We start from the raw sequence: 14,927 nt of genomic DNA on the forward strand, positions 1-14,927 counted from the left end.
AGAGCACAAGTGAGAGGTGGATGCCAGGCTCAGAGCACAGGTGAGAGGGTGATGCCAGGCTCAGAGCACAGGTGAGAGGGTGATACCAGGCTCATAGCACAGGTGAGAGGGTGATGCCAGGCTCATAACACAGGTGAGAGGGAGATACCAGGCTCAGAGCACAGGTGAGAGGTGGATGCCAGGCTCAGAGCACAGGTGAGAGGTGGATGCCAGGCTCAGAGCACAGGTGAGAGGGTGATACCAGGCTCATAGCACAGGTGAGAGGGTGATGCCAGGCTCAGGGCCCAGGTGAGAGGGTGATACCAGGCTTATAGCACAGGTGAGAGGGTGATACCAGGCTTATAGCACAGGTGAGGGTGATACCAGGCTCAGAGCACAGGTGAGAGGGTGATACCAGGCTCATAGCAGAGGTGAGAGGGTGATACCAGGCTCATAGCACAGGTGAGAGGGTGATACCAGGCTCAGAGCACAGGTGAGAGGGTGACACCAGGCTCAGACCATAGGTGAGAGGTGGATGCCAGGCCAAGTATTAAAGTCATGCCAGGCTTAGTGTCAAGGTGAGAGGGTGATGCCAGGCTCAGGGCACAGGTGAGAGGCGATACCAGGCTCATAGCACAGGTGAGAGGGTGATGCCAGGCTCAGGGCCCAGGTGAGAGGGTGATACCAGGCTTATAGCACAGGTGAGAGGGTGATACCAGGCTTATAGCACAGGTGAGAGGGTCATACCAGGCTCAAAGCACAGGTGAGAGGGTGATACAAGGCTCATAGCAGAGGTGAGAGGGTGATACCAGGATCATAGCACAGGTGAGAGGGTGATACCAGGCTCAGAGCATAGGTTAGAGGTGGATGCCAGGCCAAGTATTAAAGTCATGCCAGGCTTAGTGTCAAGGTGAGAGTGTGATGCCAGGCTCAGGGCACAGGTGAGAGGGCGATATCAGAATCAAGTCTTAAAGCACAGGTAACTGTTATGCCAGGCTCCCTACGCCGGTATATCGGTGTGAGAGGGTAATGTAAGCCCAGAGCTGGAGGGGGCAGTGTGATCTCGGTAGCTGCTGTAATGTTTTATCGTTACCTGAATTTGGGTAGCTGTCCCTTTAATCAGAAGTAGTCCATTAGCATAAGCTTGCCCGGTTACCTAGGAGACCGTGCGGACTGAACCACTTTACACTTGTTATTTCACCGGGCAGCCCCGGAACACGAGCAGTTACCGTCACACGCGTGTTTTTATCGGCTGGTTAATGTACTAACAAGAAAAGAAATGAAGCATCTGAGTAGCAAACAGCATGATAGGACCTTGTCCTCCCCCATCATTTGCAGCAATAATGGTACATTCAACAACCTCTGACAGTTTAAGCTGTTGAAGCCGTTACCATGGTTACTAAAGCCTGGACTTGTCCATGTTTCTCACATGGGGGTGTTAATTTTGTTTTCTTTTTGTCTACTGTAATACAGCAATATAAGTAACATATAGAGGATTTATAGGCTCAATAATAGTGACAAGACTGCGCCCAGCGGTGTCTGTTGCAGTCTATGCTGCTGAGCTTCTTTTTGCTCCCCCATCGTGTGCCTCATGTGGTTGTTTCCACTCTTTGCGCATGCGCAGAGCACAACAGGCTGTTCAGACCGGGAGATACGGTGGTCAGTGCTCGGTGCACGGTAAAGGGATTCCGCTGCTCTCACACCCATGTAATGTAAGTGCTGCTGATGTTACCTTATGGGGCATGTTAATGCGACTTTAATATCATAAAACTATTTTTGTTTTCTTTTAAATCATCAGGACAAATTATTAAAGGGACATAAAAGTGCTAAAACAAAATGCTGCATGTATCTAATTATGTGTTTAACCCCTGCAGAGTCAGCTCCAGAGCAGCAGTGCACTACTGGGAGATAGCTGAGCACAACTAATGAGCCAATGTGAAGAGTCATATAAGTGCAGCCACCAATCAGCAGCTAGCTCCCAGTAGTGCAGCTCCTGAGCCTACCTAAGTATGCTTTTCAACAAAGGTTACCAAGAGAATAAGGTATATGGAGATGTGCAGCGTTATCTGTAGGGGGGCACAAATCTCACAAATAAAAACGCAATCAACATATAAAACAGATACAAACAAGCAAAAAAAAGGTGAGAACGAGTCAGAATAAATGGTCTGATCAGTTATCTTCATAAACAAGATTGCACCATTAGGGGCCTTTTTATATTTTAATTAACAAGAGAATAAAGTAAAAAAAAGTATTTTCTAACTGCTGCTCTGATCAGTGTAAGTTTAGTTTTGACTCTCATGTCTTTGTATTAGTCACAGTGAAACCAAACATGATGGTGGTGCCAGTGAATTTGTCATCAGTGCCAGTGAATTTGTTATCAGTGCCAGTGAATTTGTTATCAGTGCCAGTGAATTTGTCATCAGTGCCAGTGAATTTGTTATCAGTGCCAATTTGTCATCAGTGCCAGTGAATTTGTCATCCGTGCCAGTGAATTTGTCATCCGTGCCAGTGAATTTGTCATCAGTGCCAGTGAATTTGTCATCAGTGCCAGTGAATTTGTCATCCGTGCCAGTGAATTTGTTATCAGTGCCAGTGAATTTGTTATCAGTGACAATTTGTTATCAGTGCCAGTGAATTTGTTATCAGTGACAATTTGTTATCAGTGCCAGTGAATTTGTTATCAGTGACAATTTGTTATCAGTGACACCCGTGTCCTAACACCTGAGGGTGATGCCGTCCCTCATATAAATTGTTATATTGTTTGTTCTTCACAGAATCTTACTAGGAAGAGACGACAAACCAACCCTGGAGTCCTCCATCTTCTCGCGCAAGATGCCGCTGTTTGGGAATACGTTTAGCCCCAAGAAAACGCCACCAAGAAAATCTGCGTCGCTCTCCAATCTGCATGCAGTAAGTTTATACGCAACAAGGACATAACCTTCTAGAATCGAGCCAAATGAAAATATATATTTTTCTACTAGATTTTATTAAAGAGACAGTGTAGTGTATAATTAATATGACCTATTCTGTTACAGTATTTTATTCTTAAACAGGTTCTTTTCTTATACAATGTGATTCCTCCTGCAAGGAGGATAAATATACTGTCAGATCTGTGCTCCTGCACCACTTTAGAGGAAGACACAGCTGGTGAACCAATCAGGAGCTTGCATACATGTGTATGCTCCAATCACAGGTTGTGTCCACATCTGAAACAGGATAGGGGTGTTGCTGGAGTTCAAAATGTGTGTGGCGGTCTCATCTCCAATCATATAATATCTTTTCTTTCAGCAATCTATAATACGCTGACACATTGTTGCAGATATAGAATCACATTGTAACAGTGACACTTCCTGATTGGCTCAGAGGGCAAGAGAGTCATCGTATAAAGAGCCTTCTACCATCTGCAACTCATGCATTGTGTTTTATACAGAGAGACACCAACATGAGGCTGCGCATTATTATAAGGGGAGCTGCTGGGGGCCCTAGGGCTCTAAGATAATACATTGCAGTAAGGATTTAGTCTCACTATCTACTGAATATAATACAAGTCTGTTCCAGCTTCTGATGAACCAGATACAACCTGCAGCAGTTGAGTTGTAGAAATGACAATAGGCTTTAGTGACTGCCGTGGTCACTATATGACTTGCCCGGTGCACCTCGGCTTCACAGTTTCCTCACTTGATTCTGAGTGTCTGTAAGTTACATAGAAGTTGTTTATCAGGGATGGGGTTGGGAATCCTAATATGTATTATTTTTGTATTGTAGCTGGACAGGACAACCAAAGAAACAGAGCTGGGCCTGGATTATGGGTCACCAAATATCACCATCGCTGGCCAGAGCATGAAGTTTGAGAATGGGCAGTGGATAACAGGTGAGTTGCTCTGACCTGTCTATGATTGTCCTTAAGTGCCCTGTAGCACAAGGCAGCTGCTTAGCAAGATACGGCCGATGAACCAATCAGGAGCAGGATACGCATGTAGCTGCCAATCACAGCTGTGTCCTGCTCAGGAGCTGCAGTGTGATTCCTAGGCTGGAGTACAGTGCTAAGTGTATAATGAATTACAACATTTTAGTTGTGCATTAGAATGTTCATTTAATCTTATTCTGTGTCTTTAATTTCCTGGTCTGGTGCCCACAAGGTTCTGTTGGTCTGGCCTGGTACCCATAAGGTTCTGTTTCTCAGCCTAATACCCATAAGGTTCTATGACTGGCCTGGTACCCATAAGGTTCTGTTGGTCTGTCCTGCTACCCATGAGGTTCTGTTGTTCGGCCTAGTACCCATAAGATTCTATTGACTGGCATGCTACCCAAGAGGTTCTGTTGGTGGGCCTAGAACCCTTAAGGTTCTATTGACTGGCATGGTGCCCACAAGGTTCTGTTGGTCGGCCTAGTACCCATAAGTTTCTATTGACTGACATGGTACCCATGAGGTTCTGTCAGTTGGCCTAGTACCCATATGGTTCTATTGACTGGCATGGTACCCATGAGGTTCTGTCGGTCGGCCAAGTACCCATATGGTTCTATTGACTGGCATGGTACCCATGAGGTTCAGAAAGGAGGTTATTAAAGCGCCAAAGAACAATGGCCGGGTCCAGAGTATATAAAATATGTATCAATTTATTCAAAACAATATAATATAAAAATTATAATATAAAAATTAACATTCCATAAAACAGTAAAATAATAATCAAGGATCCAAGATTTTACAATAAGTTAAAACCAATATGCCAGATTAAAACAATTCTTTACTTAGACAATCTTTCCATGGAATTGTAATGAATCAATCGTGTGGGATATCTAGCTGTGTAATGAGTTTAGTAAAGATAATTAAGCTTGAGAGACAATTTATGTGTTAATAGATCTGTCTGCTGTTAGATGAATGTATTGTACATCAAATGGTAATCCACAATAAAAATGATAAAATAATTTGTGCAGTATGAATGTGCTTGTGTTGGCAGTAAGTGGATGTCTTCAAATAAACTTAAGTGTAAGTGAAAATACCAAAAATTGATCGTGTCTTCAAAAAAAACTTTTTGAAAAAATAGTTGAAAAACAAACCATTCAAACGATAATCAAAGAACAGTGTGAGCACACAACCTTAATAGAACAATTGTAAATCAACGATCTTCAAAATATGTGCAGTAATATTCAAAGGAAATAACAATCAATAGTGAAAAATAAAACTTGCAAGTTAAAAGAAAAAAGAAAAAGGTATATTAGAAAAAATAGTCCTGAATGAGTGTGAACAATCACACAACCATATAAAAATGTCAGATTGAGATATAGGTGTATTCTTGATTTTTCTCCCAATAAGGTGCAATGGTTTTCTCCCAGTGTTTTTCTCCCAATGTAAAGTGCAATCTATCTCCTAAGTGGTGACCCAAACGGTCAATTCAGCTTTCTGCAGTTATAGTCCTTTCTGCCAAAAAAACAAAAACAATAATAGTGCAGATGTTTTAAATAAAATAATCCTACCAGAGTGTCACTTACCAGTCGACGCGTTTCGGTCATACACTGACCTTTATCAAGACTGGTTTTACCTTATATTTTGGGTCTTTATATACCCTGTTTGGTTGTTATTTTATCGTATTTTCGTAATACCGGAAGTGGGGTTTACTACTTCCGGTTTCGTGTAACGCTAATGTTTCTTATCTTGTTTTTTTATAACATTTCTGTTAACATTATGTTTTGTCTAGTCGAATCTTGTGGTTTTTATCCTTAACTATATATAATCTAGGGCAAATTTTTTGTATATACTTTTGATTCGAACTCCCGTTTTTCTTATTATCTTATTGGTCAGAATCTGAGGCGTGTTCCATATGATAACACCCATTGGCTATTGGTAATATGTAGTAAAAGCATATGTGTTGTATTTCCAAATTAGCTTATTGGTGTCACCCGGCCTGTTCAGTGGGCACTGTCAGCCTCTCGCACCTTCCCAATCATTGGCTAGATCTAGGGGTGTGTATTGGATTAAGTAATTCTATTCATTCCTATTGATGTTAGTGAACAAATTGCGAAGGGGTCTATTAATTTATGATCTGAGATACGGGTATTTATGGTGTATGTTGAAAACATTATAAACAGTTTTAACATTAAAGCCCATATGTAGCATCAATGCGTGAGCATTAGATTACAATAAACGAAGATACACATCTTTCACAAAATGTGTTAACAATTTTATAATGGTATATGGAGTTTCAATATCTTCGTTTTACAAAGGCCCTGTACATTGTCATTTGTTCTTATACATTTTCACATTGCGAAATTTACGAAATTTAATCCTCCACTTGTTAAGAATTGAGTCTTATAAATGATCTCATTCAATATATTTTTTAGATACATGCCAATATTTTTGGATTTTAAAATTTCTTTCTGATTATCCAACCTTAATGTTAGGTTTTTGTAGGAAACTAGATAAAACGATTATCTTTTCTAATATGTCTTGTGAACTAAATGCTCTGTCTTTGTTGTTTTTATATAATTATGAATTCTCTTGCAATGTTTATGGATTATGGATTTGGTATGAAGTGGGGCCAATACGCAAAGAGCGATAGAGATTATAATCTCTTTAGATGGAAATTGAGGACCAAATGGAGGGGCTATATAATTATAACAATATAACATGCGGACTTTGTCATCCGTTTATATTGTTTTATATCAAGCTTGAAAAATTTTTAATTGTTTTTTTTCAAAAAGGTTTAGTTTTGGTTTTGTTTGGACATATATCAGGTCCAGTTTTGTAAAGGTGATATTAATCTATAGAATTTTTATGTAAAGGTAATACACCTTAGATGTAATAGACATCCTCATTTTTATATTCCATGTATGTTGATGTTAAATATTTGTTTTGGATGAGTTAAGGTGATCAAATACTTATATTTAATAAACTGTTTGTTTAGTGTCACGATGTTAGTCATCAGTAATTAGACTTAAAGTCAGATGCGTACTGGGTTGCGATAGTCGAAGTTTGTGAGGCTACTTAGTTATACAATCTAATGTATAAACTGTTTGTTTAGTGTCACGGTGTTAGTTATCAGTAATTAGACTTGAAGTCAGATGCGTACTAGGTTGCGATAGTCGAAGTTTGTGAGGCTACTTAGTTATACAAACAAGATAAGAAACATTAGCGTTAAGCGAAACCGGAAGTAGTAAACCCCACTTCCGGTATTACGAAAATACGAAAAAATAACAACCAAACAGGGTATATAAAGACTCCAAATATAAGGTAAAACCAATCTTGATAAAGGTCAGTGTATGACCGAAACGCGTCGACTGGTAAGTGACACTCTGGTAGGATTATTTTATTTAAAACATCTGCACTATTATTGTTTTTGTTTTTTTGGCAGAAAGGACTATAACTGCAGAAAGCTGAATTGACCGTTTGGGTCACCACTTAGGAGATAGATTGCACTTTACATTGGGAGAAAAACACTGGGAGAAAACCATTGCACCTTATTGGGAGAAAAATCAAGAATACACCTATATCTCAATCTGACATTTTTATATGGTTGTGTGATTGTTCACACTCATTCAGGACTATTTTTTCTAATATACCTTTTTCTTTTAACTTGCAAGTTTTATTTTTCACTATTGATTGTTATTTCCTTTGAATATTACTGCACATATTTTGAAGATCGTTGATTTACAATTGTTCTATTAAGGTTGTGTGCTCACACTGTTCTTTGATTATCGTTTGAATGGTTTGTTTTTCAACTATTTTTTCAAAAAGTTTTTTTTGAAGACACAATCAATTTTTGGTATTTTCACTTACACTTAAGTTTATTTGAAGACATCCACTTACTGCCAACACAAGCACATTCATACTGCACAAATTATTTTATCATTTTTATTGTGGATTACCATTTGATGTACAATACATTCATCTAACAGCAGACAGATCTATTAACACATAAATTGTCTCTCAAGCTTAATTATCTTTACTAAACTCATTACACAGCTAGATATCCCACACGATTGATTCATTACAATTCCATGGAAAGATTGTCTAAGTAAAGAATTGTTTTAATCTGGCATATTGGTTTTAACTTATTGTAAAATCTTGGATCCTTGATTATTATTTTACTGTTTTATGGAATGTTAATTTTTATATTATAATTTTTATATTATATTGTTTTGAATAAATTGATACATATTTTATATACTCTGGACCCGGCCATTGTTCTTTGGCGCTTTAATAACCTCCTTTCTGATTATCCACTTGTTTGACCGCTAGGGGTCAATTTATTAAAGCATAGGGTCCCATTAGCATTAGGCACTTAGTGTTAACTCGTACCCATGAGGTTCTGTTGGTGGGCCTAGTACCCATAATTTTCTATTGACTGGCATGGTACCCATGAGGTTCTGTTGGTGGGCCTAGTACCCACAAGGTTCTATTGACTGGCATGGTATCCATGAGGTTCTGTTGTTCGGTCTAGTATCCATGAGGTTCTATTGACTGGCATGGTGCCATGAGGTTCTGTTGCTCGGTCTAGTACCCATAAGGTTCTATTGACTGGCATGGTTCGCATGAGGTTCTGTTGGTCGGCCTAGTACCCATAAGGTTATATTGACTGGCATGGTACCAATGCGGTTCCGTTGGTGGGCCTAGTACCCATAAGGTTCTATTGACTGGCATGGTAATCATGAGGTTCCGTTGGTGGGCCTAGTACCCATAAGGTTCTATTGACTGGCATGGTACCCATGAGGTTCTGTTGGTCGGCCTAGTACCCATATGGTTCTATTGACTGGCACGGTGCCATGAGGTTCTGTTGGTCGGCCTAGTACCCATAAGGTTCTATTGACTGGCATGGTGCTCATGAGTTTCTGTTGGTCGGCCTAGTACCCATAAGGTTCTATTGACTGGCATGGTACCTATGAGGTTCTGTTGGGCTGGCCTGATATGCATGGGGATCTGTTAGTCTGGGTCTTTACACTGGATGGTCTGGTTCTTATCAATTACAGAATCAGGCGGTACCGGATCACACAAGGAGATCCAGCGTCTGCGGAAGCGAAACCAACAACTGGAAGAAGAGAACAACTTGCTGCGCCTGAAAGCTGACATCTTACTGGATATGGTGAGTGATGAGCGTAGAGGTGTAAGCCTATAGTTGTTTCTAAATGTCAGATACATTTGTTAATTCTTTACGTTGATATAAAACCAATACGTTTCTTCTGGGATTCAGACAACTAATACACTTTAAAAAAAAAGTAACATTTACTTCTGTGATCCAATTTTCTTTGTTCTCATGATATTCTTTGTTGAAAAGATACCTAGTTAGGTGACTGGAGCACTATATGGCAATAAATAGTGCTGCCATCCAGTGCTCTTGCAAATGAGTAACATTCTTTAAAAACTGCTGTCATATAGTGCACGTGCACGCTCCTGAGCTTACCTTCCTGCTTTTCAACAAATGATATCAAGAAGTCAAAACAACTTGATAATGGAAATAACATAAAAAAGTTGTTAAAATTGGGTTTCATGTCCCTTTAAGATGTAATGTGTATGAACTGAAATAACCTAATGCACAGAGAAGCAGTGGTCTGTCCATCAATAGAGCTAATGAGACGTCTCCCTAGGGATGAACTCAATAGATCTAATGAGAAGTCTCCCTAGGGATGAACTCAATAGATCTAATGAGAAGTCTCCCTAGGGATGGACTCAATAGATCTAATGAGACGTCTCCCTAGGGATGAACTCAATAGATCTAATGAGACATCTTCCTAGGGATGAACTCAATAGATCTAATGAGACCCTAGGGATGAACTCAATAGATCTAATGAGACCCTAGGGATAAACTCAATAGATCTAATGAGACGTCTCCCTAGGGATAAACTCAATAGATCTAATGAGACGTCTCCCTAGGGATGAACTCAATAGATCTAATGAGACATCTCCCTAGGGATGAACTCAATAGATCTAATGAGACGTCTCCCTAGGGATAAGCTCAATAGATCTAATGAGACGTCTCCCTAGGGATGAACTCAATAGATCTAATGAGACGTCTCCCTAGGGATGAACTCAATAGATCTAATGAGACGTCTCCCTAGGGATGAACTCAATAGATCTAATGAGACGTCTCCCTAGGGATAAGCTCAATAGATCTAATGAGACGTCTTCCTAGAGATAAACTCAATAGATATAATGAGACGTCTCCCTAGGGATGAACTCAATAGATATAATGAGACGTCTCCCTAGGGATGAACTCAATAGATATAATGAGACGTCTCCCTAGGGATGAACTCAATAGATCTAATGAGACGTCTCCCTAGGGATATTCACTATCACTCTATACAGAGTCATTTCTTCCTTTCATATGTGCTACAACGTTTAGTCAGAGGGGGGGTTGGTAAGTAAAGAAAATGAGAGAGGAAACAGCCTAAAAGGGATCAATAAATTGTGTCAAGATCAATGTGAAAAGAACTCGCTAAGTAACAATAGTGAAACAGCTTCTTAAAGGGACGGTCTAGTCAAAATTAAACTTTCATGATTCAGATCGGGGATGTAATTTTAAACAACTTTCTAATTTACTTTATCATCTGATTTGCTTTATTTTCTTGGTATTCTTTGTTGAAAGCTAAACCTAGGAAGGATCATATGCTAATTTCTAAGCTCTTGAAGGCCACCTCTTATCTCAGTGTATTTTGACAGTTTTTAACAGTAAGACACCACTAGTTAATGTGTGCCATATAGATAACATTCTGCTCACCCCATGGAGTTATTTATGAGTCTGGCTAAAATGAAAGTCTATCAAAGAACTGAGATAAGGAGCAGTCTGCAGAGGGTTAGATACAAGGTAATCACAGAGGTAAAACGTATATTAATATAACTGAGATAAGGAGCAGTCTGCAGAGGGTTAGATACAAGGTAATCACAGAGGTAAAAAGTATATTAATATAACTGAGATAAGGGGCAGTCTGCAGAGGCTTAGATACAAGGTAATCACAGAGGTAAAAAGTATATTAATATAACTGAGATAAGGGGCAGTCTGCAGAGGCTTAGATACAGGGTAATCACAGAGGTAAAACGTATATTAATATAACTGAGATAAGGAGCAGTCTGCAGAGGCTTAGATACAAGGTAATCACAGACGTAAAAAGTATATTAATATAACTGAGATAAGGGGCAGTCTGCAGAGGTCTAGATACAAGGTAATCACAGAGGTAAAAAGTATATTAATATAACTGAGATAAGGGGCAGTCTGTAGAGGCTTAGACACAGGGTAATTACAGAGGTAAAAAAGTGTATTAATATAACTGAGATAAGGAGCAGTCTGCAGAGGCTTAGATACAAACTATTCACAGAGGTAAAAAGTATAGTAATATAACTGAGATAAGGGACAGTCTGCAGAGGCTTGGATACAAGGTAATCACAGAGGTAAAACATATATTAATATTACTGAGATAAGGGACAGTCTGCAGAGGCTTGGATACAGGGTAATCACAGAGGTAAAAGTATATTAATATAACTGAGATAAAGAGCAGTCTGCAGAGGCTTAGATACAAGGTAATCACATAGGTAAAACGTATATTAATATAACTGAGATAAGGGGCAGTCTGCAGAGGCTTGGATACAAGGTAATCACAGAGGTAAAATTGTATTAATATAACTGAGATAAGGGGCAGCCTGCAGAGGCTTAGATACAAAGTAATCACATAGGTAAAAAGTATATTAATATAACTGAGATAAGGGGCAGTCTGCAGAGGTTTAGATACAAGGTAATCACAGAGGTAAAAAGTATATTAATATAACTGAGATAAGGAGCAGTCTAGAGAGGTTTAGATACAAGGTAATCACAGAGGTAAAAAGTATATTAATATATCTGAGATAAGGGGGCAGTCTGCAGGGGCTTAGATACAAGGTAATCACAGAGGTAAAAAGTATATTAATATAACTAAGATAAGGGGGCAGTCTGCAGAGGCTTAGATACATGGTAATCACAGAGGTAAAAAGTATATTAATATAACTGAGATAAGGGGCAGTCTGCAGAGGCTTAGATACAAGGTAATCACAGAGGTAAAAAATATATTAATATAACTGAGATAAGGGGCAGTCTGTAGAGGCTTAGACACAGGGTAATTACAGAGGTAAAAAAGTGTAGTAATATAACTGAGATAAGGAGCAGTCTGCAGAGGCTTAGATACAAACTATTCACAGAGGTAAAAAGTATAGTAATATAACTGAGATAAGGGACAGTCTGCAGAGGCTTGGATACAAGGTAATCACAGAGGTAAAACATATATTAATATAACTAAGATAAGGGGCAGTCTGCAGAGGCTTGGATACAGGGTAATCACAGAGGTAAAAGTATATTAATATAACTGAGATAAAGAGCAGTCTGCAGAGGCTTAGATACAAGGTAATCAAAGAGGTAAAATTGTATTAATATAACTGAGATAAGGGGCAGCCTGCAGAGGCTTAGATACAAAGTAATCACATAGGTAAAAAGTATATTAATATAACTGAGATAAGGGGCAGTCTGCAGAGGTTTAGATACAAGGTAATCACAGAGGTAAAAAGTATATTAATATAACTGAGATAAGGAGCAGTCTGCAGAGGTTTAGATACAAGGTAATCACAGAGGTAAAAAGTATATTAATATATCTGAGATAAGGGGGCAGTCTGCAGGGGCTTAGATACAAGGTAATCACAGAGGTAAAAAGTATATTAATATAACTGAGATAAGGGGCAGTCTGCAGAGGCTTAGATACAGGGTAATCACAGAGGTAAAACGTATATTAATATAACTGAGATAAGGAGCAGTCTGCAGAGGTTTAGATACAAGGTAATCACAGACGTAAAAAGTATATTAATATAACTGAGATAAGGGGTAGTCTGCAGAGGCTTAGATACAAGGTAATCACAGAGGTAAAAAGTATATTAATATAACTGAGATAAGGGGCAGTCTGCAGAGGCTTAGATACAGGGTAATCACAGAGGTAAAACGTATATTAATATAACTGAGATAAGGAGCAGTCTGCAGAGGCTTAGATACAAGGTAATCACAGAAGTAAAAAGTATATTAATATAACTGAGATAAGGGGTAGTCTGCAGAGGTCTAGATACAAGGTAATCACAGACGTAAAAAGTATATTAATATAACCGTTTTTTTTATGCAAGGGATTATCTATCTTTTTATTAATAATTTTTATTACATTTGACTTATGTTTGGAGATACGGGCATACTAGTTTTTGGGGACGCTGAAACCAAATTTTTCTTTCATGATTCAGATAGAGCAGCAATTTTAAGCAACTTTCTAATTTACTCCTATTATCAACATTTCTCCATTCTCTGGGTATCTTTATTTGAAAAGCAAGAATGCAAGTTTAGATGCCGGCCCATTTTTGGTGAACAACCTGGGTTGTTCTTGCTGATTGGTGGATAAATTCACCCGATAGCAAGAGAACGAAGAAAAATCGATAAATTAGTAAATTAGAAAGTTGCTTAAAATTCCTGCTCTATCTAAATCGCAAAAGAAAAAAATTTGGGTTCAGTGTCCCTTTAATAGGAAGCCATATGGGGGATTTATAAAATGCTAAGGTGAAGGTCACTGTTGTCTGATGTTTCTGTTCCCCTTATTGCAGCTCTCGGAGACCACAGCTGAGTCGCACCTGAAGGACAAAGAGCTGGAAGAGATGAGGAATCTGAGCGCAAGGAGAAAATGAACGTTGCACAAAGAGTGTGGACAATACTGGCACCATCTGATGGTGTTGTCTGGCAGATGTGAGGCTTCCTCATCTGCCATTACCAAACTATACATTAAACCACTAGCGTGCAGGACACATTGCACCTCCTGAGGAAGACATGGTCGGTGAGCCACTTAGGAACGGCATACACAAATAGCAACCAATCACTGTCGTCGTTATGATCTAGCGCTGCAATGTCTGCAGTGCAACGTTATCGTTACCCTTTGTGGGTTTACTGATGCGGAAATGACACACTCATTAGTGCATTTAATGTTTGCAGACATGTAATGTCTCTTTATAGATTAATTTCACAGGCGTCATCCAATCGCATTGCACAGATTATACTGATAATTTTATATATCGTTAGTTTTTTTTATATTAACTATTTTTAGATGGTTGGTAAATATTTGTGTGTTTTTTTTTTAGAAATGTTATATTTTTAAATTGTATTAAAATATTTGCAAAAAACTTTATTACCTAGTTATGTTTTGTTCATATCTAATCTGTGGAGTTAATCTCTTAATTAGAGATTTCCCTGTGCAGAGAGAAGATGTTGTGTGATCTGATGACTGGTGAAAGGACGAGAGAATAAATAATGGTTCAGGGAAATCTTGGGATTGTCTTTTGAATAAGGTAAAACAAAGGGATTATCCACAGGGTTAGGGGAAAGCAAAGGATTGTCTGTTAGGTCAGGAAAAGCTGAAATTATCCACAGGGGTCAGGGATGTTTGAGGGTCACATGGGGTTGAGGAAGACAAAGGGAGGGCCACATGGGGTGTAGGAAGGCTAAGGAAGGTTCAAATTGGGTTGAGAAGGCGAGTCACATGGAGTTGAGGAAAGCTAAGGGAGAGTCACATGGGATTGAGGAAGGCTAAGGGAGGGTCACATGGGGTTGAGGAAGGCTAACGGAGGGTCACATGGGGTTGAGGAAGGCTAAGGGAGAGTCACATGGAGTTGAGGAAGGCTAAGGGAGAGTCACATGGGGTTGAGGAAGGCTAAGGGAGGGTCACATGGGGTTGAGGAAGGCTCAGGGAGGGTCACATGGGGTTGAGGAAGGCTAAGGGAGGGTCACATGGGGTTGAGGAAGGCTAAGGGAGGGTCACATGGGGTTGAGGGAGGGTCACATGGGGTTGAGGAAGGCTAAGGGAGGGTCACATGGGGTTGAGGAAGGCTAAGGGAGGGTCATATGGGGTTGAGGAAGGCTAACGGAGGGTCACATGGGGTTGAGGAAGTCTAAGGGAGGGTTACATGGGGTTGAGGA

General features: G+C 39.5%; 1 protein-coding gene across 1 annotated transcript; it reads left to right on the plus strand.

Annotated features, from left to right (window-relative positions):
- Positions 1 to 1,617: 1,617 nt before the first annotated feature.
- On the plus strand, positions 1,618 to 14,139 carry CBY1 (chibby family member 1, beta catenin antagonist). Its single transcript, XM_053689049.1, has 5 exons — positions 1,618 to 1,691; positions 2,754 to 2,889; positions 3,745 to 3,850; positions 8,944 to 9,056; positions 13,565 to 14,139. The coding sequence occupies exons 2-5, from the start codon at positions 2,812 to 2,814 to the stop codon at positions 13,643 to 13,645; spliced, it is 378 nt and encodes a 125-aa protein (XP_053545024.1). The 5' UTR covers positions 1,618 to 1,691; positions 2,754 to 2,811; the 3' UTR covers positions 13,646 to 14,139.
- Positions 14,140 to 14,927: the final 788 nt, after the last annotated feature.

The sequence above is a fragment of the Bombina bombina genome, chromosome 7 (assembly GCF_027579735.1).
Source record: "Bombina bombina isolate aBomBom1 chromosome 7, aBomBom1.pri, whole genome shotgun sequence".
NCBI classification, from domain to species: Eukaryota; Metazoa; Chordata; class Amphibia; order Anura; family Bombinatoridae; genus Bombina; species Bombina bombina.